Here is a 26,737-nt window from a genome sequence, read left to right on the forward strand (position 1 = left end):
AGGAACTCGGCTTGTTTTCAGTTCTGCATTCATTTTCTGCGGACTGGATAATTTGAAAATTGCTGTGATGAAGCAGTGGGTTTTGTGCTTGTCTTTTGTATAGCTGAACAACAGTTTTACTTGTCTAGGATGGGCTGCAAGAGAGAAAAGTGTGGGCTTTTTCTAAGAAAGTTCTGCAGCAGCAGTTATGGCTCTAATGCAGCCTGAGATTGTCTTGAAGGTATTTGTGCTGCTGCCTCAGTTAAAATAGGAAGGTAAAAGTGAGATGAAGTTAAAAAAGGTGATGTCTTTCACGTATACCCTTGATTTTGTACTGTATTTTTGCTGAGTAGCACATACTGTTTTCCTTTCCTTTGGCTGTGACATGCACCATCACTGACATTCTGGCATCATGGTAGAATATAGAGCATAAGAAAATACAGCCTCTCCTAACTATTTTTTAAAGGATCATTTTGTTTCCATCTCTTAAAACAAATAAGAAAAAAACACAGCAAAAATTACAGCCTTCCACAGTTGTCTCCATGGGTGTGGTTCTGTGCATTGTAAACGTTTGCATGTATGCTGGTTGGTGGTTTAGAGATGCATATTGGAAAGTGAGAGTGTAACTGCTAAAGGTGTTTACTCAGTTGTATGCATCAGGATCGTGATTGCAATGAACTCTTGAAACATGCTATTTTCTAACTTGACCTAAATGGAAAATATTAAATAATGCTCTTCTGGATTTGTTATACTTCCATTGCAAGAAGTGAAAACAAGTACTGATTTATGATGTTTGCACATGACTGTCATTTGCTTTCTTAAAGCACCTGTTCTTAATGGTCCTGTGCTGAATGCTAACCAGATTTATTTGCTGTTATGTATCAGTGGAAGCACAAATGCTCTTGAGTGATGATGTGATAGACTGCATACTGCATACATTGAAACACTGCTGCATGTTCTGTACTTATTTATGTCTTATCCAAGGGGAAAACCCAACACTGTGTAACTGACAGATCACTGTGCAAGTAGGCTTCTAGCTAGGAATGGACATCCAGTCAGGGTTTACCTAAGCAGTATAATAACTACAGATAAATCTGCAAACATGGGCAAGGTACTGAATACTAGCAGCTGCACATCTCAGTGCAGAGTGTTTGAAATCCTACAAATGCTAGACACAAGTTTCTCCTTCCATCAATCACTTACTGACCTACTTGACACAATGAGTAAAGAGATCGTAGGCCAAAGAGGATGAGTTGAAACATTTTCCCAGTAATTTTGATGTTCATATCCCTGTCACTTTTCCTGTTCTGTCATTTAATGCATGCAAGGCCTTGGATTGTGATAAATAAAATCTATGGTTACATGCAATGACAACTGAGCAGTTTTCTTCATCTAATCATGGGAAGGTAGAATTCTAAATTAAACCATTTTTTCTCTTGGGCTGAACAGCAAATGCAAACCATTTTTTATGTCTGCATTAATGATCCTTATGGTGTGCATTGCAGGACTGTGATGGACTTTAAATTTACATTGGGGTTTAACATTTGGAGTTATATCTGAAAGCTTGTTATGTCCAAGAGATGGTGATTCATTTTCATTAGGGTGCTGGTCAGAATTCCTAGATTATCCCTGTAACTCAGTTTGAATGACAGAACAGGAAGATGGCAACTAGGACAATACTTCCCTTGGGGAAAGCATGTGAAAGTGAAAATTGCAAATAACCATGGTGGCTGATCTCTGCTGCTTGCAACTTACCAGTTGGAAAATTGCAAATTATCACTGTGGCAAATGATCATTGTGGCTGTTCTTTGCATTGAACAGGAGAAAAACCAGATGGTTTGGCATGCAGATGTTGTGTGGCTTTTAAGTCCTGCCAAAGCAGGAAACAGTACTGATAGTGCCTGCTCTTCCTGGAATGCTGGTTGAAGAAAGAGGAGGGAAAGAGCTCTTGCAAATGCATCAGATATTGCTTCCCAAGCTTTGACTTCTTTGTTTTCTTGGCATTTTTCTTTTAAAAATAAACTAATAAAGATAAAACAATAGGCATTAGTCATCAGGGAAGTTTCAGGGTATGTTTTGAGCTGGCAGTTGGGGGTTTTGGGGGTTTCTTTTGCTGGGTTGTTTTTCAGTTTTTTTAATCATCATGACACAATCATTCACAGGCTGGAGGAAAACAACGCACAGTTTGCATTTCTGAATTCTTCTTAACGATGTAGCCACCAGAATAAATGTGTGGAATAAATCTGTTCTAGGAATTATTAAGTAGCAGTTCTTCTCCCTTGCTTGTACTCTCTGCTAGCAGGTGGCTAAAAGAAGATAACATACCTCATCTGGCTGAGAATACATCTCATCTGAGTTTGTTAAATCAGATATGGCATTTCTTCTGGCTACAAAAGTCTTACCTTACTGAACCATGTAAGTTGTACCTGTAGGGAACTTCTTCCCACTATTTGTATCACAGGGAGGAAGTCTGGAGGGAGACCTCTAACTACTTATCCTTCTCTGCCCTCTCCCACATCCCTGGGAGGCTGTGCTCCTAGGTTTATCTCAGTTACATGCAGAAAAGATAACTCCCTTCTGCTTAATTCTCATAGAATTAAACCTCCAGCTCTCAGGAAACAGTTGCCTATTTTGTCTTGGTCGAATAAACTCTCTTTTCCTGACATCTGGTTATTCATGGAAATATCATTCTGAGTATATAAATATGTATCTTTATACTCATTAAAAAGTAAGTTTAATCAGCACTTATCTGATTTGATTCTTTCCAGTAGCTTTCAGCACACAGAGACTCTCACAGGCAGACATGAGGCAAGAAAATATCTTCCTTTTGTGTGAGTGTTGAAGAGCATTTAAATTATGTTTGTTTTTTCTTCCACTCCTGTCCTGTCTCAAGGTGATTCCTGTGAAGGTGAGATATTGTGTGCATGAAGAGCACTGGCAAGGGCTTGGGGGCATCAGTAGCAGGCATGAGCTGCAGGACTGACCTAGCTGCAGGAACCAGTCATATTCACTACAAACTTCTCTGTCCTGATATGGGACAGTTTTAGCTTGTTTAAAATAGGCATTTAGACTTTGGTGTTGGGATGGCTTTCAAGCAGAATTTATTCTGTTTGTGCTAATCTTAAAGCAAATCTTTTGAAACACTGTAGTTTGTGTCCTGGTCTGATGAGAACCCTTTGACTAACTGGTGTACATGGAAATCCCAGCACAGCACTCTGTTTCACTTCTTCACTTCTGTTCCCTCTTACCAGAAGAAATGAATGTTCTTTTACACAGCTTAGAAGTTTTTAGAAGGAGTATGGAATAAGGATCTTGAATTTTTTTGTTTGCACTGTTGACACTTGGATAGCTCTGTTTAGGCCATGAAACAGTGATCCTTGAATCCCAAAGGTCAGTATTCCAGACAGGTCAAGAAAACCTACAAACAAACCAGGAATACAGCACTGTGGTGTGGCTGGCTGTAGCAGCATCTGGAGCTGGCTCTTGATCAAGGAGCAGTAAATGTACAGACTTGCAGAGTTTTTTGTTTTCTTTGTCCCATCATCTAAATAAAAAGGGCATCCCTACTCCTCCTCTGTATTTTACTGAAAAGTGTGCTAGGAGAAAGTATGTCAGCAGCATCAAAGCACCTCCTAAGAGGCAAAGTCTGCAGAAATCAAGAATTTTAAACTGGAGGTTAAACAGTTTAATCAGTGCTTACTTATCAGAAAATGCGGTGTTGAGGGGGAAGGCTTTATAGAATAAACTTCTGTCTCTGGGGAATTAAATAAATTTATTTTTTTTATTTCTTTGCCTCTGCCAAAAGAGCAATATATCTCCAAGGGTAATTTTCATGTCCTTTAGAAGCAGTACTGCTGTCCTTCCAGGCCACCAGGATTTAGGTTTTCTTCTCATGTATTTTATTTTTTAATCAGTGTCCTTTGACTCCACCAACACCCACCCCTTCTCTTCCTCGCTTTTCCCACCCACAGAGACAAACGTGTGCTTCCTGTCTTCTTGGGCAGGGTAGTGGTTGCTTTTTTTCATTCAGTACATACCTTCTGTGGAAAATATTAATGTTGTTTTTTGCTGCTTTATCGATACTTATCATAAACGGTCCTCTCCCTGCTCTGACTGGCCTAACAACTTTTCTTTATTAGGATTGTTGGAATGTAAGGTTGCTTTGAATGCTTTTTCCTGGGGTAATGAGTCATGTTTGGACTTTAGTAGTATTTCCGGCGTGATGCAGGCAATGTGAAGATGTTGGTTTTCACATCATGCAGTTATGCCAAGCCCTCACAGGGAACGGGGGAACAAATTCCTGGAAAGTTGCTCACCTCTGAGTCACTTGGCTCCTGTTTGGAAGAAAAGATGAGGGAAGGAAGATCTTCTCATATCCAGCTTTTCCTGCAGCAAAATCTGGAATAATTAACATTGGGTAGCAGTTGCTGCAGTCTCAAAGCAAAACAGCCCTCCCTGCCACTGGAATATAATTGGTGTTCCCTTGTGCCCCAGTAGTTGGAGGCATCCAGCTGGATCTGGAAGCAGAGAAAAAAGCAGTTTGATTTCTAGTGACCTGAGGTGAAATTTGAACAGGGGTAAAACAGCTTCTGTAATGAACAGGCTTTGCAGTAATAAAATGAGAATTCTGCTTCACAAGTCCTGAAATACTTTCAGACTGTCTTTCCAAAATGGATGTGAAGAGAATCATTAATGGTGAGGATTGGATATAAGCAAGCAGTTGGCTGAGTATTTTGACCTGTTTATCTGGGAATTAATTCAATGGAAACAAGTGTTCATATCAGGGTGATCTTTGCATTAATCCTCTTATGCCTCCGGCAAACTGGCAAGTTACTGGTTGATGTGTTGCCTACCCATACACCTGGAGCAAACAGCTCACTGCCCTTCAATGTGATCACTTGCCAGTTCAGTGATTTTCCATTAGAAGCTTCAAGAGCAGAACATGAGTAAAGTGAGGTTTGGGCTATTTCAGAAAAATTTATGCCTTGATAGCAAGAACTCCTGCAGACGGGACTTTGTTGTCTGTGGTCAGATCTGGCCCTTTACCTGCTGGAGGTTGCCAGACTGTCAGGATAATGTTGAAGAAAATGCATCAGATGCTCACCAGTACCTCTCAATGTGAACCTCAGCACTTTCAAGTTTCCTTCTGCTTCCAGTGATAGCTTCTGGTTTTCAGTGACAGGTGAGAATATAAGGAATGCAACTGGCTGTTGTCCACAAACAGGCCTTGTTCCTGAGTTATGGTCTCACATATCTATTTTTTTCTTTTTTTCATTATGGTATTTTATTTTTCCCAGACTTATCCACAAAAAGCCAATGTGCTTATAGCAAGTCCTCCAAACATTTTGTGGACTGCCCTATAGGGCTTTTGAATATAAAGTGTTTGAATCCACATTCCAAAAGTTCTGCTGTTCATATTTCTGCTCTGACAATCCCAGTTGAAGACGGGTTAGTGTATTCTCATTGCAGAAGTACTCCTTCTCTCTATGGGGAATTTTGTGTATATAGGAGGAAAAGATGCAAGAAGTGGACTCTGTTCAGGGTATAGCTGCTTCCTTGCTTGCTTTAATTAAATACCTGTATCTTTCTGATGGTAAATGTTTGGTCTGTCTGTTTGAGTTGAAAAGCTTTGTGAGTTCCAGATAAAGTCTCTTCATTGTTCAGATCCTCGTCACTGGAATTATCTGGTAGATTTGAGTGACACAAATCTGCTCAGTGAGAATAGCAGCACAGTATTTGGTGTTCACTGCAGGCTGGTTACAGTTTTGCCTGTAGTTAATAGCAGGTTGTGTTTTTTATTTGGTTAGTGGGAAACTAAATCCAGGTCAGTAGGACTGAAGTTGTTTAAATGCTGACTTCTGGAAAGAGAGCAGAAGAGAAGCAGCCATCTGGAGGAGACCTGTGTGTAGTCTGAATCCAGAGGCAGAAGGACAGAAATTCTTCAAGCTGACAGCTTGACAGCTGTCCTCTGTACAACCTTAATCCAGCACAGTGTTTATATGTTAATGTGTGTTAAATAAATGAATGAAATATCTACTGGGCTTCCTGCAAATAACTAGGTATTTGAAGAAATTTAACTGCATGCAAAAATGACCTTGAAAATCATTATACTTACATTAAAGGGTTTCTAGCAACAGCTGCTTGTTGGAGTTAGGAGTATTTCCAAGTATTTTGTTTCATGCTTTCTGTCATAGGATGAAGCTTTAGGCAGCAATGTGGCCAAATAAACTCTGTGGATTCTGTACTTTTGAATGGGACTGAGTGCAGCTAAATGTCCCCATAAAATCCCTTCGGTAGAATTTTGTTCTCTGTCCTGAGTATTGCTCTTAGGCTTGTCAGATACAAAGGGTGTTGATAACTCTTGTCCTTAGCTTAAAAGTCAATGTCAGCGGTAGCTTTTTGAAAATTGACCTTGCATCTTAGTACTGTTTCCAGCATGAGACTTTCATAGTCAGATTTGTCTCACTAGGACAGGGCTTTTGGCTAGAGAAAGCAGCTGAGGAGCTGGTAGGACTGTCATTTTAAATTGGCACCAGTCTTGAAAGCTGTAGCTGAGATGGAGAGTGTTCTGGTTTATCACTTTATCAAACTGGTTTATTACCTGATATGTGTGGAGACCAGTGCACTTTGAAATCTGACATACTGGCAAGTCTAAACAGCTTTATTGTGCTGCTGTTGATCAATCTGTAAGTTAATGTGACTGTATCCACTTGCACTATAGTTTTCCCTGGTTTTCCGTGGAGCATGCATAAATTACTGTCAGAGTGATAAAGAAGTACCTGTGTCTGTCTCACCACCAGTGCTGTGATTTGTGGCATGTAATTTGTTTAAAAGGTTTCCCAATAGAATAGCAGAGGCTGAAAAAAATAAGGAAATTTATATAACTTAGTGGTTTTGTCTCATATTAGATGTAGACAGGCAAAATATGCTGTTACTGTGATGCAGGAACCTGCCTTTGCTTCCCAGCTGCCTAGAGTCATTGTTCTTGGTCTTTCACCACACAAGTGAACAAAAACTCTTGCAAGCCCTTAACTTCATGGAATCTCTTTAGAACTGACATTCCTTGCATGATTGTGGCAGTAAGACTCCTGCATTTTGCTTGTCTAGTGTTTAATGAAAATAAATGTTTAAAAGGGGCTGTAAAATGGCATTGAGTTTATTACTGCCTGGTGGCATTTAGAGATGTACTTGATTTGGGAAAATGGGCTTTTATATTATCAGAACTTTTTTTTAATAGTGCAACTACATTGCTTGACCTCTTATTATTGTATGCTTCAGTTTGAGATGAAAGAAATATATTTTGGCATCTGTCCATTATAGAATGATTTGGTTTTTTAGTATGTTGCATCCTTTTGGAAGGCAAGCTGTAGAAGTTCACTTGTTGGGTTCTGTAAGCAAGTAGTAATGTTTTCCACATTTCCTTTTGTTGGCTTCATAGCTGTTCTTCTTCCCTGATCATATATCCCCTAATTCTCTCCAAACTATTTTCAGGAACACAGTGCATCTATGTGTAACCCTGTTGAATTATTTAGGGCTATTAAGATGTTTGATGTGGTTGATATGGCAGCTTGTCTTGTGGAGCTCTGTTTTGTATGTGAGCATCAGAATTATTCACCAAGTGGGAAGAACAATGTCAAGTTGAGTCTTGTATCTCATAGTGTTGTCTCAGTTTCTGTACCTCTCCTGGTCAGGTTTCTGGTTTTACACAGAAGCCCAAACTTCTGGAGTCTGATTCTGTAATAGCTGCTGATCTGTGAGAACAAGAATTAACTGTGGGAGTCTTCCAGACTGCTGGCAAAATTAGTGCTTTCAAAACTTCAATTGTTACTTCTTCTGTTAGCTACTAACTTAATGCTGAATTGCATACAAATGTACTTTTAATCAGCAATAAGAATTCAAACTATATAGTTCATAGAAGTGAATTTCTAAGGAAAATGTTAAATTAACATAATTTTCCACTTCCTGATAATTCCAAAAACTATTTTAGCCATTAGAGCTGTCACTGTTAGAGGCTGTAAAATTGCCATGAGAAATTCTTCATCACAAATGTTCTGTTGTCTTCTACTGTCTGATTCTTGAACAGTAAGTTTGCACTGAGCTATCAGTGTATATGATGCTAATACTGCTTATGGTACAGATTCAGCTGTGCTGTCATTTATTGAAAGGATCTTTTTCTGATTTAGCTTTAGAGAAATTACTTTTATTTACAAATACTCTCAAAGGTGAATTTTCAAGCATATTTATACAAAGCTTTGCAAAAGAGGTTGGAGATGTGTGTGTAAGTGTGTTTGCATACATGCATATGTTTTTTTATCTCAAAGAATCAAAGAATATGTTGAGTTGGAAGGGGTCCACATGGATCATTAAGTCCAAGTCCTAGCCCTGCACTTCCCTCCCTATAGGTTGTAGCTTCTTCTATAAAGACTTTCCTGCTTTAGAATCAAATATTCATGATTTTTCTAGTTATGCTCCCTGAACATGGACTACCTTCTCTTAGCTGGTAAACTTTTCTCTATGGTCTGATGCTTTGGTCTTCTGGGTAAAAGAAAAAGGTCAATATTTGTATTGAAATATGCTCACATCCAAACAACCAATTGCATAGCTGTATTTGGCACACAAATTTGTCTGACACTTAAAACTGATGTGGGTGAATTATGGCTTCTGTTCCTCAGAAACCCATATTTCATGGCGTAGCATTGACTGAGTCCACAGTCGAAAAAGGTACATACCACTTTTCTGGCTTTACAAGAAATAAAATGTTTATCTTTTTGATCCAGAGTATTCAAGAGAGCTGTGTATTCTTTCTATTATATTTTTTTCTCAGTGCAGCATTTTTTCTTGATGTGATTGTTCATAACTAGAAATTAACAGGATGTATCTTGCTAGTATTTACCTCTCCATCAATTTTGGTGTATATTTATTCAAATTTACCATATTTTTAATGTATAAATTAATTTTTTTTTTTCAAGAAATAAGAGCACTGTCATTTTGCAGACTTTTCACTGTGCTTTGAAGTGGTTTGGAGAAATTATTTGATAATAATCTTGTTGATATAGGAATTATTTTATGACTTTTTTTGTAGTAACTGCTCTGGATCTTTGCTTCATTTGTAGCTTAAAAAGTTCTCTCGCTGTGTCTTTTCACAACTTTGCAATTTACTGCATTATTGGTGTTCGTATTTTGTCATTGGAGTAGTCAGTATAATCACACAACATCTGAAGCTGGAAGGGACCTTTTAATATTATTTAATGAAAAATCCTGTTCAAGCAGGATCAGCTAGAAGAGGTTCCCACAACTATGTCCAGTAAGATATTGAATATTTCCTAAGTATTTCACAGCCTCTGCAGGCAACTTACTTCTATGTTTGACCATTATCACAGTCAAAATGTGTTTTCTTGTGTTCAGATGGAATTGCATGTATTTTGACTTGTGCCTCTTATATCTTGGCCTGTCACTGGGCACTGTTGATAAAAGTTTTTATCCATCTTTTCTGTCTTCCATCAGGTATTTATATGCATTGATAATGTCACCACTAAAACTTGTATTCTTCTGGTTAGCAAGTCTCAACTCTTTCAGTCTCTCCTTATAAGAAAAGTGCTTCAGTCCCATTACTGAGCTTCATAGCCTTTTCCCTGAAATTTGCAGTATTCTGCATCTTTCTTGTGCTGGGCAGGTGAGATCTGGACCTGGCAGGTGAGATCTGGACCCAGCAGTCCAGATGTGGCCTCACCAGTGCTGGGTAGAGGGTAGAATCTCATCTCTTGATCTGCGTTCAGCGCTCCTGATGCCCCCAGGTTGGGCTGTCCCTCGTTACTGTGAGGGTGCATTGCTGGCTCATGTTCAACTTGCTGTCACAGGACCCCAAAGTCCTTCTCTGCTGGGCAGCTTTCTAGCCTGTCAGCCTGCCATTTTTCAGCATCCCTGGGTCCCTCTGAATGGTAGCACCGCCACCTGGTCTATCACTCACTCCACCCAGTTTTGCATCAGTAGATGGAGGGGCTGTGGCTTTGCCTAACCGAGGCTCTGTAAACTCTGAAGAATGGGGATACCTCCCATGCCCTACCTGGTAACCTGTCCTAGGGCTGCACCACGCAGAGGGTACCCACAATGTACCACCTGCATCTCCTGAGCTACCTCTTGTGCCTGTCTTCCCTTACTGCTGCTTCTGATTCTGCCCAAGAGGGTTTGGTTCTGACTGCTTTTCAGGGAGTTAAGAACTGCTGTTACAGCACCCTTGATGTGAGATAAGCTCTAATGCTTTTGTTTAGTGTTCTTACTCTAGTCCTAGTTCTTTTTTTGCTGATATTCTGTAGGCGTAAGTGCAGACAATTTTTATTTATCAGCATATACAATTGTACTGTAGGATTTATTTGTTTCTGTTTTTGTATCTTCAAATTTCACTTCAGAACCATCTCTTCCTGAAGAGCTAACTATGCTCAAATTTCAGTGTTCTTGGGCATTTATGCAGTCTCTTGTGAGTGTGCTTTATAGCAGGTGGCAGGGATTTTGTGCTTCCTGCAATCTGGCTCTGCACAGGCTGGGAAATGTTGGTGGCGGCATGAAGCTGTGGTTGTTAACTGGAGCAAACTTTTGCTTCCAGCCAGTTACCAATGTAGAAGTAGAATTTAGAAGTCTTGTACAAGCTTGTCATCTGAGTAATTATGTGGCTATTAAGAAATGGGTGGAAGTTGAATGCTCTAAAATTATAGACTGTAATGATAAGACGTGGTTGGTAGTGATTCTGATGCAATTTTCCTTCTTGCCAACAGAGTTTCAACAGCAGGAAGGCATGAAGTCCCATCAGAAAAACATGCAACTCTATGACACACCCTATGAACCAGAAGGCAGTGGTGTGGAATCTGATTCTGAAAGTGTGGTGAGTCGCCGTTTACGAGAAAGCAAATTGCCACAGGATGATGACAGGCCTGCAGATGAGTATGATCAGCCGTGGGAGTGGAACAAAGTCACCATCCCAGCTTTGGCAGGTAGGATTCCTAGATCCCAGCCCCAAAATTTTCTCACACAGTTATAGCATATATACTTGCCTTTCAGGTAAATCAAACACTTATACTCTTTTGATGTGTATGAAGGAATGTCTGAAAAGTGAATGTGGGTCATCTCAAATCTTTCCCAGTTGCAGAAATATGGAACACTGCACTTGTTTTTGGTACTTCAGCCAACCTGTTGTCAATCATCATAGTACTTATTTCATATAACTAAAACTTCTGATTCTCCCACTCCTTGTCCCTACTCTCATTTTAATGGATGGGGTGTAGATAATGTTTATTGTTGAGTATCTCTGTGAAGGGGAAGTTGCTTTGCAGAGTCCTGAAATTGTGGAGCGATTCTTTAAGGGACAGTGTGATGAGTGCTGGAGGTGGAGAGGGAAGGAAAGAGATGTGGCTCTGGGAGTGAGCATGGAAGAAGCCTGAGAGCAATGATTACTGAGTAGTTAGTGAGCATTTACCCTAGATAAGTCCTGCTTGACAAACCTGTTTGCTTTCTGTGTTAAAACTACAAGGTCTCTTAGTAGAAAGAGAGCAATAGGTGTCATCTGTATTGACTTTAGCTTTCAGCATGTTGTGCTGTGGCATCAGCTGTGTTTGGAATGTTGTAGCCCAGATGGGTGGACTAGTAGATCTGTGAAAACCTATCAGTCATTGACTTCAAAGAGGTAGCATTAGTGATTCATACTCTTCCTGGAATCTGGTTACAAGTGTGATTCCTCCAAGGATATCTTCTGGAACCCTTCCTGTTTAGCATAGTTATTAGTAATCAAGAGCAGAAGGAGAGGAAATATCCTTTATCAAGCTTGGAATAACAGCCAAGGGAGCGGAAGGGGTGTGCAAAGCTGCCATTCTGGGGGACCTGAACAGACTGGAGAAATGGACAGACAACAAGCTTACAAAACCTAGAGAGACCAGACTCAAAGACTTGCATCTGGAGCAAACTAACCCCCTGCAACGATAGGGACCTAGATCTGGTTTACTTGCTGGGATACTTCACTAGAATGGGCTTACAGAGTCCTGAGGGAAAGTGGACTAGATGTGGCTAGCAATGCTCCTCACCGTGATGAAGGCTAGCAGCCTGCTAGCCTCTGTGGATAGGAGCAAGCAGGTGGATGAAGCAAAGTGACCATTCCTCTTTACTTCATATTTCTGGAACTATATATAATGCTGTGGCAGGATTCTGATACAAGAGGGATGGTAATCAACATTTTTGTTAGCACAGTGCCAACAAAATGGCAAGAAACTGCAGCACATGACAGCACATGTGAAGAGATGCTGAGAGAACTGAGCTTGCTTAGCCTGGAGAAAAGTTTGGATAGGACATAATGGGAACTTTCTAATGCCTATGAGGAGATCCTCAATATGCTGGAGTTAGTTTCTTCACAAATAAGCACATGTGTGATGGGAAGACGAGATACAAAATGAATCAGGGAAGGTTCTCTCTCAAGTTGGTTTTTTTCCTGCAAGAACAGTTAAGTATTGAAAACAATATATGTAAGGAGCTCTTGCAGTCTCCATCTTCAGATTTTTTTCATCATGTAGGAAGAAATGACTGGATAAACAACATGATCTGATCACACTGTTGGGATTGTTGCTAGGTTGGTGATTGTGTGCTACCCAGATGTATTTTTCAAAAACCAGCAATCAGTTAATGATGCTGAGATACAAGCTATGGGACCAGTAAACTTCTGTCTGCAGTGAGATCACATTTCACAAATTGTTCAAATAGTAATACAGCAGCTACAGAGACTGGATTATTTGTTTAAAAAGTTAAGTTTTAAGAGTCATATATGTGCATATGTAAATCATAGACATTATCCTTCATGTATTGGTCTTATTAAATAGATGACTTTTAATTCATTTTGAACTTGTCTTAAGCTCTCTATTCATCTTCATGTCCACTTTTTTGGTCTTTATCTGGTAAATTCTGAAATAGGGTATTTCTGAGTTGTTTTAAAATAAAAAATCTTAGTTTTGTCAATTTTTTTCTTTAGATCTACTTTTCAGTTTCTACATGTAACTCTAAATTAACAAGGTCAGATAAATACAAGATTTTATGATTGGCTTATGTGTAAGTATTCTTTCAAGTACTATGCAGTTATGAAAGCACACACAGGAAAATATTGCTTTACAGGATTAATAGACTAAAGAGAGGTTTAATTAAATGGTATTACAATATAGTTGGATTACTTACAGGTTCAGCATGGAGAATTTTTATTTAAAATAAGAAGAGTAAACGCTTTTTGAGATTAATTAGATTTCTCTCATTACATCTGCTGTTCATTATAGGTTAGTTTGTTTTAGGTACAAGGTTATTTGTCACAAAGAAATGTCTAAGGTTTGGTTGCAAGCTGCTGTTTCATCTGGTGTCTCTAGAATTCTGTCTTCATCCTAGGAGTAGTAAATGTTTAAAATAAGGAAAGATGATGTCCAGCTTTGAAGTAAGAAATGGTGGCAAGTTTGCAGTGGAGAAGTGTGGACCCTCTGCTGAGATGTATGAGGTGCTGTTTCTGATTTATTTGGTGGTTCCAGGAAAGATTTTTTCAGTTCTTGGCTGAGGTGAATTTTTCTGAAAAGTGCAGTGTTGGTCTTACTGTGAAGAGTTCTAGAAATGGGTAAGTCCCACTTTACAGGGCCACAGTTACTATCTTCTAATTGCATGGAACTGGGGAGATCCTGCTGAAACTTTCCTATTTTGAGAAATTCATCTGGAGGGAACTACAGACATTTGTGATGAGAATTGCAGACACAGAAACTTAGGCAGGAAATGTTTTTGATTTGTCAGGTGCTAGACCTTAGAAACAAACATAATTACAAAATGGCAAGCAACACTAGAATTATCATGAACCTAACTACTCATGCAAATCTTTGAAGTAAAAAAATTGTTCTTCTATGATTTCAAGATTTATTGCTGAAGCATAGCTAAAATCTGTTTATCTCCAACCTGGACTTTGGGATTTGTCAGAATGGAAGTGTGCACAAGCTATGAAATGTGCTGAGGCTGAGGGGAGTGTGTCTGTGCTCTGACTCCTAAGGATGGGGCTGGAGCTGGTGTCATGCTGGCACTGTGGATGGAGAAAGCTGTACATAGCCCATGGGTTTTGCTGTGCAAAAGATGCATCTCTGTAGCAGAACTGGAATGCAGCATTTTGACTGTCTGCTGCTGGAGTTCTTCCACAAACGAATTTGGGGTTGTTTTATTGGAGTCTGTACAGCTGAAGCTAAAATGTGTTTTTGATGGCTTTTATGGGAAGCAAGCAGGTCTTGTTAGCTCCTGCTGAGCTGGGCAGACTGGTTTGCCCAGAAGAGTTGAGGCTGGCAAAGTAACAGGAACAATGTAGCTTCCAGGTACAAAACTCTGGCTAGAAAAGGAGATAGCACCAGGAAGACCCCGTCACACTTGCGCTGGTTTCCACTAAATTTGTGAGAAGTCTGTCTTCAAGCCGTCATGTGGACATGGAAAACCTTTGGGTAAAGGAAACGCCTTACCTTTGGGTAAGGAAGTTTGTAAAAGCCAGTCATAATATTACTTTGCAAACTATGTGTCCCTCTGTTACAAAGAGGGTCTCAGTGGTCAAGAGGGCCATTTGACAGTCGTCTCCAGCACTGATCATGGGCTCAAGGGAGTAGGACTTATAAATGCCAGAATTTTCTGGCTTCTACTCTGTTGCATAGAAAGGTATTGCCTAGGACCCTGAGGGACTTAAAAAGGGAGCTCTGGCATGCCACTGTCACAGAGGTATGGCACTAATTGCAGGGCAGTGGAAGAATGGAGGGTGTGGAAGTGTCAGATATTGCGGTCAGTTCCATAACTGCAGTGGCTGAATATACTTTGAGGATTCATAGCAGCCAAAACTCAGACCTGGTGACAACATTGGGTGGGTACCTGACTGGGTATCACACTTGTCACTTTAATTTGACTGGATATCCCTTCACGACTGCTTCTTCCTGATAAATTAATTCACAAAGAAAGAAGAAGGAAAAAAAAAAAAAAAGACCAGAAGTCCAGGGACATGACGTGTCTGAACTTTTCAAACAGAGAAAAAATCCCCAATATTCCAAAGCATCTGAAATTTAACTTAGTCCTGTTTTTGGAGAATAGTTCCTACCTCTTTAGCATCATATTAATGACTTTTTACACAGGTATTTAGAGATTTAAAAAGAGGGGATGTTTTTAAATAACAAGAGGAGAGGTTTAGATTAGATGTTAGGAAGAAATTGTTTAGTCAAAGGTGGTGCAGCACTGGAACAGGTTGCCCTGTGTGACATTGTGGATGGCCCTTCCCTGGGACTGTTCAAAGCCAGGTTGGATGGGGTTCTGAACAATGATTTAGTGGATGAAATCACTGCCTGTGGTGGCATCTCCCTGCTCTTACAGGGTTGCAACTCAATAATCATTAATGACACTTCCAACTCAAGCCATTCTGCGATTCTGTGTGGTAAAGGTACAGCTGTTAGCAGTCAGAACTGAGTTTGTTTTGTCAACTGAATTTCTTGGTGTCTGAAAGATGTTCCATGTTCAGAAGATGACAATAAGCTCACTGGTTTTCAGAAAGTACCCACGTTACATCCAGGTGTTTTTCTTAGAGTTAAAATAAGAATACTGCTCATATATGTCACAGGCAAGTATCCACATGCAGTGTTTCTCCTTGTTACATTAATCAGCTTTCATTATCCAGTAATGAGGTTAAATCTGAGTTTATATTAAGAAAGGATCAGCATATTTCCACCATGCATACTCTGAAATGTGATTGAATACGTTTGCCCAAATTTTGCAATAAAAAAATTGTGCCTACTTTCTCTGAGTAAATGGGGAATTTGGAAGTGTTCTAAACTTTGTGACAAAAGCTTAAATAATTTTTTAAAAAACAGCTCCAAAACACTTTCCTCATCCAACATGTCTCAGTGCATTATTTTTTGAACTTGAACATTGCAGCTGTCTGCTTTAAAACACTTTATATACATGCCTACTAGGCTGTGTGTTATAGTAAGTTCACTTTTAAATGCATGAGGCCTGTAAGTTTTGTAAGCAGTCCCTTCAGTTTTCCTTGTATCACTTTTTCCCAGTATTGCTGTTGAAACTCACATAGGGGCTGATTGAGCTGCTTGTGCTTCTGAGAACTGTGATTTTTACCTCCTGACACAGTGAAGTTTCTCTGCCTGTCCTCACTAGATGACCTTAAGGTACAATCATCTGCAGCTGGGAGTGCTAGTTTTTGATGGAGCAGCAAACCATAGAAGGCAATGAGAGTCAGGAATATGATGTAGATAGATTCTTTCACTGATCCTGTCAACATTTTGTCCTCAAAATTTTTTTTTTTGTAGCTATGTGGAATCTGTAAGTGTGGAATGAGGATGCTGACAGCATTAGTATGTGCTTGGCTGCCGTGTTCCAGTGCTCTAATAAATTACAGCTTTGCAAAATAGGTTGCATTACTCTTCTTGGAGTAATGTAGTTAGTGAGAGAAATTGTGAAAGGCTATTTTTCTTTTTTTCATCTCTGTTTCCTAGACTTTAAAGGAAAAAGCTTTGTGCCAGCAGCATGTGAGTGGATGCACTGTTAATTATTTACTGCTTTATAATATTTCTGATATGGGTAGCTGGGTGTTAGCTGCCTGATTTGCCTGCAGATCCCTGTTATGATGATACCACATAACCTGAGGCAAGCTGATGTTCTCATTTATTTGCTTTTGGAATTATGGCAGGTGACAGAAGGCTTGTTACTATTATTTGTTTAACAGTATCATTTCTGGAGGATCAAAGTATTGAATGTCAAGATAAGCAGTAGTTATTGTAACAAGGTTTAGAAGAGTGTGAATTTTATTACTGGAAAAGCAAGAGAGTTTTAGGACTGTCCTCTGCATAGTAAGAAACACTTTACATGATACATATAGCTTTGTAGATAAAGCATCTTAATGCTAGTGGGTATATGTTTATTCTCTGTGGGGTATGAAAACCTCTCTAAGCACTACAACTCTTTTGGTCCTTGCTAACCTTGCCTGGAGAGGTAATTCTTGTGTATCTTGCAGCCCAGTTTAATGGAGGTGGGAAACGACAAGCATCTCCTTCTTCCTCAAATGACCAGCACAGGCAATTAAGAGCACCTGGAGGAGGCTTTAAACCCATCAAACATGGCAGTCCAGAATTTTGTGGGATCCTGGGAGAGAGAATAGATCCAACTATTCAACTGGAAAAGCAGATGTAAGTAAGCACAGTAATTGCTCTCTAGCTCTTTGCCTCACCACTTACAGGAAATGCCCAGATCCTACTGTCCACCTTCCCTCCTTAGTATCCCCAGAGCCTGAAAGACCTACTCTTACTAACTAGGATTAATCCTGTTGACTAATTACTTACCTGTAAGTAATTTTTGTGGAGGAACAAAATAGTGTTAAACAGGAAGCTCATCTCAGGAACAATGAATTTTATCTGTTTAGTATGTACAGTTATTCCATTTTAAACTTGATTGTTTATACTGCATTAAGAATAAAAGTGTTGTATATCACATATAACCAAATTCTGTTTAAAGGTGCATATAGTTGTGGCTGCAGAGCATGTTTCTAATACATCAGGTTTGCCTTGCATTTGGCTGTGATTCTCCTCCAGGGAGTGAATGATAAGATCACTTAAACAGCTTTCAGAAAAGGGATTGTTATTTCTACTCTTGTGCTGTCAAATTTGAGAGTGGTATTTAGATGAATTTCTATCAGCTCCAAATTCAGGTTCTGGGTAAATTCCCTGTAGTGAATGCCTGGTATCCCCAAGAGTGGCCCCAGTCCTGCCTCACTGTTGCCCTCCCTTGAACAATTTGGACAGACTGGCTTGTGTGATGGAATGACCCACTGTCCTGTATCATACCAAAGGTGCAGTCTCAGAGAAGGGGCCAGAATTCCTGCTACACAGAGAAAAATCCTCATGTGGAGCAATTTACAAAAGTTAGACTGATAGTCCTGGGCTCTGAGAAGTCAGTGGATTCATGCAGTTAAGTGAAGAAGCTGTGTCTTGAATCCCTGAAGGCAGTCCACTCAGAAACTGTCATTCTGGGTTAGGCAGAATTTCTTTGCCCTGGCAAGGGAGGTCATAATTTAGCATGGATGTGAGTGTGCAGTTTATGAGAATACTTTGTTCCTTAATGCTAGTGGTATTGAGAGTATCAACAATCCTTTTAAGCTTCAAATTCTCAGTAGGAGGGAATCTTCTCCTAGTGTTTGAGAGGAGGTAGTTCCAGAAATTGCTTTTCCTTTGACATTCTATTTTTCAGGCAGTATTTGAAAGCTTAAGTTTGAAACAGATAATAATGTCATTTGCATGTTGTCATGTTCCATCTTGTCAACCTCAGCCTTTGAACCATCTGCCTATTGACTGTATGCTTATCTCCAGAAGAGGAAGTAGCAGCCATTATTGTGAAATCAGTCACTGATATTGTTAAGTAAATTTCTAAAACACTGTAAATTTAACTGTAAATTTGGTCCTTCAAGTTGGGTAGTTCCAACTCACCAAAATAATTTGCCCAGTCCCAAATATATTTAAAATAATTGCAGGAGGGTGGGTAGTTATTACCTAATTTTTGACTCATAAATATGTTGTAGTGTCATTCTATCTTACAGTATTACTGCAGTTAAATGTTACAACTGAAAACTGCAGGTCTGTTTTTTCCTTCTTAACTATTCAAATGCCAGTGACATGAGGCTGTTTTTGATTCTTCAATATGATGGATCAAACCTAAAATAAGTGCACAGTTAATAATGATGCAATGGAAAGTGCAAGAGTTCGCATTTACTTTAACATAGATTATTCATAATAATTCAAATTATTCAAGTGAGACATCTCCACAGCAGATGCCAAACCTTTCCTTCTTTTTCTGCAAAAGTGGAGTGTGTTTTCGCAGAAAGGAATACAAGATCTAAAGAAAAGGATGCACACAAATTGGCAAGTGGATGGGTAGGTTAGGATATTCCCCAAACAGGCAGAAATACCAAGGTGTGTTAGTATATTTAGAAAATATTTTTAGCTGCTTGTGACTGAGGAATCTGTAACTATGAACTTATTAACTCATGGACCCAGGGGAATCAAAGTAATTTGTTCTATTTCCTCAATAACAGTGTAAAGAAAAAGTGTGTTCTGCTGTTTCCATTGTCTTATTGAAAGTGAATCCCTCCCAGCCCTATAATCAAGATCTGGTGGTTTCCTGTTTTGTTCTAACTCGGAAACAGAGTAGTGTTGTGCATTATATAAGCTGTAATAGCTTATTATACTTACTGTATAATTGATGCTGCTCTCCTGTCTTCAGTGGCGTTGTGGACCCTTAGTGGCTGAAACCTGACCATCAGGAAGAGCATTCTGTAAACCACAATCAGGGTACTTACAAACTTGGGAGGAGATCCTGATAAGGGTCAAAGTGTGTGATTAGATTTTGCTTTCAGGTTTGCATTGTGTGCCTGTGTTGTCCAGGATATCTTGGAAGATACTCAGGTTATTCCATACTTTTGCACTGGTGTCTTTCACAAGCTGTCATTGCACTTTTTAAAGACCACATCACTGATGTTTGAACCTTTGACCTTTCTTCACAAATGCTTATAGGCTGACATTTAATAAAATAAGCACACCTGGGACAAACAGACCCAATACAGTTGAACAGCGAATCACTCAGGAACTTAAAGCTGATTATTGCACTTTGCTTATCACATTAGGTAGCTTGAACAGGAGCAGTCAGAGTGTCCCAATTACATGGGCATATGACTCACAAACAATTACACTTCTGGAAACTGCTGTTTACTGTCAGGTGTAGCCAAAACAGCTTCCAGACGTCACATCAGAATCAGATGTTATTTCATCAACTGTTTTACTTTCAACTCTTAAAAGCAGCTTCCTCAAACCAGGCCTGTGTTCTTTTTCCATTTCTCTCTGAGTATCAGAGTCCAGCATCTCCCTTATTTTGGTAAGGTAATATTTTGCTTTTGTTATATTTGGCCTTTTTAGGAGAAAAGAAAATAAAGATAACTGTGGCTAATAGGAAAAGTTTTAAATTTCTCCTGAAACCATTTCTTGATTCACACTTGCATTAATATTATACCTTCACAATCAGAAGGCAATCTAGTCTTTAAATTGCTTGTTAAGAAATATCTTTCACCAGTAAATATTTAATGGGAGATGAGGAGAAGACTGCCTGAAATAATTTGTATCTGTGTCTCCATCTTATTTGTGAAGTGATAAAGCCATCTGAGCCTCCCTTTCTAGTCTGTCTTGACTACACAAAGTATAACCTCTTTTTAGTTCCCTCTAATGCAGACTTTGGTTTTAATCAAGCACACAAGGAATTTTTAATTTGGGCACCAACTTTTTTTCTTTTAGTACATTTATCAAAATTGACAATGGAGACACCAGCACAAGGTAGTTAAGAAAATTATTTCTGTCAAAGAGATTTATGTGGTCTTTATTCACCTATCCTTTAGTTGGAGCATCTTTCTTAGGGTAAGAATAAATGGAATGAGCTCTTACACAAAGCAGGCAACAGTTCCTGGTGAGAACAGACAGGGAGCACATCTGATGTGTACATTGTCTTGCTTAGGCAGGCGTGGTAGTGTCACATAGTGTGTCAAGGTGCACATGGCAGCTTCAGGGAGGGCGAGACCTTCCTCACACAGTACAGGGCCAGACACATTGCATTGCTCTGGAAACTTAGGGAAGGGTCAAAGTGCTTACTTGTGGAATCTGTGATTGTGAAAGCTGATACAGAGCAGCATGCACTGAGAAACTTCTTTGTTTGCAGTGGCTAGTTTAATGAAGGACCCACTCTCCTCTCCCAGTTTCCCTTTTTTCCCTGAATTGTTCACATTCACTCCTCAGATCCACCACAGATTTATATAAAGCTCTCAGAGTTGCCATAGCTGTGTTTAGAATGTGCCTTTTTGATAGATCTTCACACTTTATCACTCTCCTCCTTTTTCAAAGATTTATTTTAGTAAATCTTTTCCACTGTTAACTGTTTATGTTCTCCATGTATGATATTCTATGTCTTTGAATTTTATTTTTTTTTAATATTAGTATAAAAACTGATATATCAGGGATGAAATAGAGAAAATGTGTATGCCATGGATCTGTTTGCAAGACAGATGATAATCTGTTGCTCTAAATGTGAATTTCTTACATAAACATGTATACCAGTCTTATTGTGTGATTTGCTGATCTGAGGTTTTCCCCTTGGCTTACAGGAACTACAAGCCTCCATGATTTGTCATAACTTCATCTAGTGCTTTTTTTCCATAATACATTATATTTTAAAGTTATCCATGTGCTATTGGTGACAATTGATACATTAAAAAATTAAGTATTGAAAGCAATATGAGTGGGAATATTTGTGTGTGTATTAACCCTTTTGCTTTTTTCTAGATGGTATCATGGAGCAATCAGTCGGACAGATGCAGAAAACCTGTTACGTTTGTGTAAGGAGTGTAGCTACCTTGTGAGAAATAGCCAAACAAGCAAGCATGACTATTCTCTTTCACTGAAGTAAGTACTTGCCAGTAGAACATAGTAAATGTATTTATAAGACCTAATTTCTCTTGTGTCATACAAGAAAATTATCCAGTTTGCTTCTCCACTGTTTTAGCTCCAAAGGACTCCAGAGTGTTCGGGACAGTTACAATCACTGAAATATTACCTTCCTGTCTGGGGATGTTAAGAGATTTTTAGTCTTCATTTGATGTCCACTTAACTAAATAAACTTGGATTAATTTTTTTTCTGGTTCTAATCTGAAGCGCTCCTGCTGCTTCTGCTTTAGACTGAGTAAGGAACTGTATTGTTTGGGGATTTTTTTCCTTTTGTTTTGTGTGTTTTACTGGAGTAAAGCTGTGCAGCGTTGCTACAGTTCTTCGAAGTGAAAAGCCCAGGATTGAGGATAAAAGATCTACAGAATCAGGAAATGAGCAGTATTCCAGTCTTAGTGCTGCTCTGGGTTTGCCTTACTAAGCCTGCTAGCTTAGGCTGAGCAGGATACCCTACAGATGTTGTCTTCACCATACCATAAAATGGATTCATAGAACAGCAGGGGTTGGAAGGGAGGATCAAAGATCATCTAGCCCAACTCTCCCACCCATGACAGGATAATAATTCATTTTAATAAAAAATAATAAATATTTAATTTTCAGGCTGAGGAAGATTGTCAAGGTTTTCTGTGCAGGAGAAAAAGAAGCCCCTTCACCTTGGTATAGGCTGTATGGGTTCAAGGATACATGTTTTCTTTCTTTCCTTCCTGCAGGATAGGGTCTGATGTGGAACCTAACCTTCCAAGTAGGTCTGAGGTGCAGGTTGACTTGCCCTTTTCACTAGCATTACTCCTGCTGGTTTGGCTTTTACGCCATTTCTTCACAGGTCTACTCTGAAAATACATTTTACTGCTGGGATGATGGTGATACCTGGTTGTTAAAAACTGTTTTATAAATTGCACCAAAGCTGGTTCTTTTTGTTGGAAGTTTATAATTCCATTCTAGGACTTGAGAAGAAAAATATTTTGTAGGAGTCTATTTTAAATCATTATTCCTCTGCTATCATTTTTTGGGATCTCTCTGTAATGAAGAGGTTTGCCTTAAGCTGGAACACATCTGCTTTAGAGTTGCAGTTCAGTTCTATTGTCTCTTTTGTAATTTGATCTGTGCATTCTCTGATATAGGTGTCCTCTAGATATTTTCAAACACTGGAGCATTAATGGCACAAGCTTTAGAATAAATTTTCCCTCAGGCTTAAATTTACTCCTAAATTCAGTCTTGGAGTATGATCTTTTTTAAAGATATTTTAAGATATTTCACTTCCATCAGCCCAGTGATTTTTGTTATACAGCCAGAGCAAAACTTCCAGAGGAAAAAGTGACAGTTATAATTATATTTTGGTGCTTTGGACATCTGAGTTCTTGCCTTTAGTATCCTTTTGTAGTCTTTTCACACAGAACTGCAATGTTCCCATTATCTATAAGGTTGTGTTTGGGCTTCTCAGGGACCTTTACTACCATGTGTGAGTCAGTGGGGTTTTTTTTGGTTAAATGTTTCATTTCTGCTGCAGGGAAAAAGCATGAATCACACCCTAATTTTGTACTGAGATTATGTAACAGTGATTTAAAACCTATTCTTCTGTTTCATGTGACAAGCTTTTTCTAAAACTAAACAGAAAGCAAAAACCAAACCCAAACCACTTCACTCTAGTTTTTTTGTTTTCTTTTCTCTAGTAATGAAAGATTGTTTCCTAAAACACAGCAATGAGAATCTACCCAAATACTACCCATATTTGAAAAGTAAGAAGATGGTAGAACTTGCTCATTTTCATTTAATGTGACTGAATATGCATAATGGAGACATCTCTGAAGACTGTTTTATCCTCTAGCAGGAAACTTTTTTGTGTTCTGTGGACATTGAGAGAGCCTGACAGGCTTAACTTGCATGGGGAATTTGTGTGAGATATTTGTCTTATTCAAATTCCAGAAGTTATCATTCCAAATATAATTAAATGAGTGGAAATAGCATTATTGCTAAATTGAAATGCATCTGTGTATAAAACAGTCACTGAGGTAGTTTATGCTGCTCATGTCAATAACTGTCACTTTGAGATGGTGTAGTTTACCCAGTCAAATTTAATTGTATGTCAATTAGCTATCTCTGAGGGCATAAGAGAAGGTCTTATTGAAGTGCACATTAATGTTGCTCCTCTCAGTTAGAAACAAGAATTGATATTGTTGGTAACAACTGCTTGAAGCTAAAAGTATCTTTCTGTGCTTTGGGACCCAGAAGAGCTAAGCCTCTTTGTCAGCATTATTTAAATTCTGCACAGCAGAGGAGGGAAAGAGTATGATCTACCTTCCCAGAGCAAAATTATCTCAAAGGCATGAGGGGCAGCTGTATATTCTCTTGAATCTTCTCTGTCAGCCCTGGAGTGTTCCCTGTGTTTCCTCTTCTCTGTATTCCTTCAGGGATTTACATATTTTGCTGGCTCATACCCACCCACTCTTTCCTTAGACATAATTGTAATTGCAGAGGGCTGGGTAAAAATTGGAGACCCATACTCCTGATAACTGTGCTGTAACTAGAAATTTATGACTGCTATTGAAATGCCCAGTTTCAAATTCCTTACCTGAGACCTATTCTTTACTAACAAGAAGGCTGGTGTAAAGGGTAGATGTGCAAATGAAACAGGGAGAGCCATTTCTTACTTATGTTTTAGGTGTTCAGCAATTACTCCAGTGAACATCAGGCTCACAGAGGTGCCTTCCTGATGTAGTAATAGAACAGCATCTCAGGGTGGGGTTATCGTGTTTGTCTTGCTCAGTGAAGACCAGGAACCGATGGCTCTACTAGCTAATCCTTTCAATCAGAATCTCCCCCTCCCAAGGCTCTTGCAGCAGTGTGCACCCTGCCCACACCACTTTGTTTCCTGATTCGCATTTCAATTTTGGAAAATGTGACTATTCTTAATTTTAGATAAGGATTATCTCACAAGTTAACTAAAAGTGCAGTCTGTGAGCAAAACCAGTAACAGGCATTGCTTTCTGTTCTGTCAGATAGTTCCTGCACAATCGTAGCCACTGGAAGTGCAGAGCTGAATTCACAGAGGGTGGTGCCTTTTGACATCCTGATCCTGTGGACTCATAAACAGGCATGCTGTTTCCCTGAATAGCAAAGGAAACTGCGAGCTACATTTTTTTTTCTCATTACAGTCTGTAGAAGGGGTCCTGATTTCCAAAGCTAAGTACATAAACTTTTTGATAGTTCTGGGTTCTGGATAAATGCTAGACTTGCACCTTTCTGTTGATTTTTGTTCTTGAAAGTAACCCTTGTAATATTGTAAAAAATACTGGTTTCTTCCTATCAGTATAATTTACAAAAAATGTCATGGGATTTTTGATGTGGCTCTAAATTAGCAATTGAATAAAAATATTTAAAAGTATTACTAGACTGCTGTTAGCCTAAATTGTAATAATTCCTGGCTAGAGTCCTGGCTGTTATCAGAAAGCATGGATTCTGTCACTCCTCTGGAAAATCCAACAAACTGAAGATTCTCACTAGCTTCAAGGCAGCAGATGGGAGCTGGTTATAGAGAATGGAGCCTGAGCTCAGTAGTGGTCCTCACACATGAGTGCAAGTGAACACTTCTACACCTTGTTTGTAGGGGGAGAGACATTGTTTATGTTATCATGCAGACAGTGTCCATCAGGTGTAGAGTGACAGTGTTGTGCAAAACCAGTTCATAGACCAGCTTCTTAATGTCTCCAGAAAATTATTTTTCAATTTTTTTTTTTTTTTTTTGTCTGGGGTTGAGTAATGAGTTTATTTTTCAGAGGAGTTTTTATTTTATTTTCTTGTTGCTGTACACTGACATAAAACATTATAGGCTTTGTTCCAATAACAGCATGTAATACAAGTTAAAATTATGAAATGGAAAAATCATTTCAGAATGGAAAAATAACACAACATCTATTTCCTATATTGCCAGAATTTATTTTTTTTTCTGATGCTATTGAAAAGTTGTTGCTTTTTTCTTTGTGCAAATGACATTTCATCAAAATGAATGCAGAAAATCTGTTCTGACAAAACAGTGCTTTCTTCAGAAAAATAAGGCTTCAGAAGACTTGGCCAAACTTTTTGATTGTGAGCACTGAATCATGTTTCAAAGCCATTAATATATCCTAGGAAAAATACTAGGTTTAATAGCTAATTAATATTTATTAAGCCTCCTTTTATCATACTTCATGCATAAGATCAAAAAGCATGTTCTGATTAACTGTCTGCCCAATTCCTTTCCCATCCTCATTGGGTTTTGAAATCTGAAAGAAAATATGTGGGGAGGTTGCAATTCAAAATCTATTGATGTTAAGGTTGTGTTGCCAAACATTTTAAACAAGGTGTGACTGACTATTAGTCATGTATCAAGTTTGTGTCTGTGTAAACATCTGTGCTTTAGAGTTCCAAAGAAATTTGGTGTGGGGATCAGCAATTAGCAATTTGTTTTCCTCACTCATGGGAATGGTTGCAGAAAGGAAAGAAGGGATAGAATATTGTCTTTAATATCACCGTTTTGTCACTGTTTTCCCTCAATTGAATGAAAATGAGGGGAAGAGTTATTGCAACATTTGAAAAAACCACAATAACTTTAAGAATTCACATGGTAACAATATCACAGTAACAATATCACTTAGTTCAGGTCCCAGCACCTTCTCTTGCAAAATATGCTTGTCTTGTCTCTTTAAGGCACTGCCTCTTTCACTGTTTAGGTTCTTTTCTTTGAAGATCTTGGGCCTAGCAGGTTCTAATAGTTGTTGCTGAGCTGAAAAGTATGCATTCCAAAACCAGGACTCAGTCAGGCACTTGTCCAGGTAGACCCAACAGTGCTTTGAAAGCTAAGCAGAAACTTACAATCACTTCAACCAATTTCAGTAATCTCTTTGCATACAAAAATCAGAGCTTAGATGGAAAGTGTTTGGAGGAGGAGAAGAGGCAGTATGACTTCCAGGTTCCTTTTTGACATAGTTTCTGTAATTCTAGTCACAGCATTGGTGCTGTTAATCAAGTGCAGATGCATTTTGCCCTTACCTGTTACTAAAGCACTGATTCTCTGAGTCCAGGCATACCAGAAGAGGGGAGACTGTGAGAGAGATTTTTGAGGACAAATAGAGAAGGTGAGACAGCACAGAAGGATCATTAGTGTTGATGTGGAGAGTTTCACAGAATAGTTTACAGATGAAAGTGTTTAATTCAAGGGCATGATCTCA

The 26,737-nt window shown here is 38.9% G+C and overlaps 1 protein-coding gene across 1 annotated transcript in view; it reads left to right on the plus strand.

Annotated features, from left to right (window-relative positions):
* LOC130265214 (SH2 domain-containing adapter protein B-like) overlaps nt 1-26,737 on the plus strand; it is a 58,338-nt gene that overhangs the window by 25,345 nt on the left and 6,256 nt on the right. The window contains 3 exon segments of the mRNA XM_056514115.1: nt 10,749-10,964; nt 17,018-17,189; nt 21,375-21,494. Coding sequence (XP_056370090.1) covers nt 10,749-10,964; nt 17,018-17,189; nt 21,375-21,494 — 508 coding nt within the window.

Source organism: Oenanthe melanoleuca, chromosome Z, assembly GCF_029582105.1.
Source record: "Oenanthe melanoleuca isolate GR-GAL-2019-014 chromosome Z, OMel1.0, whole genome shotgun sequence".
Taxonomy (NCBI): Eukaryota; Metazoa; Chordata; class Aves; order Passeriformes; family Muscicapidae; genus Oenanthe; species Oenanthe melanoleuca.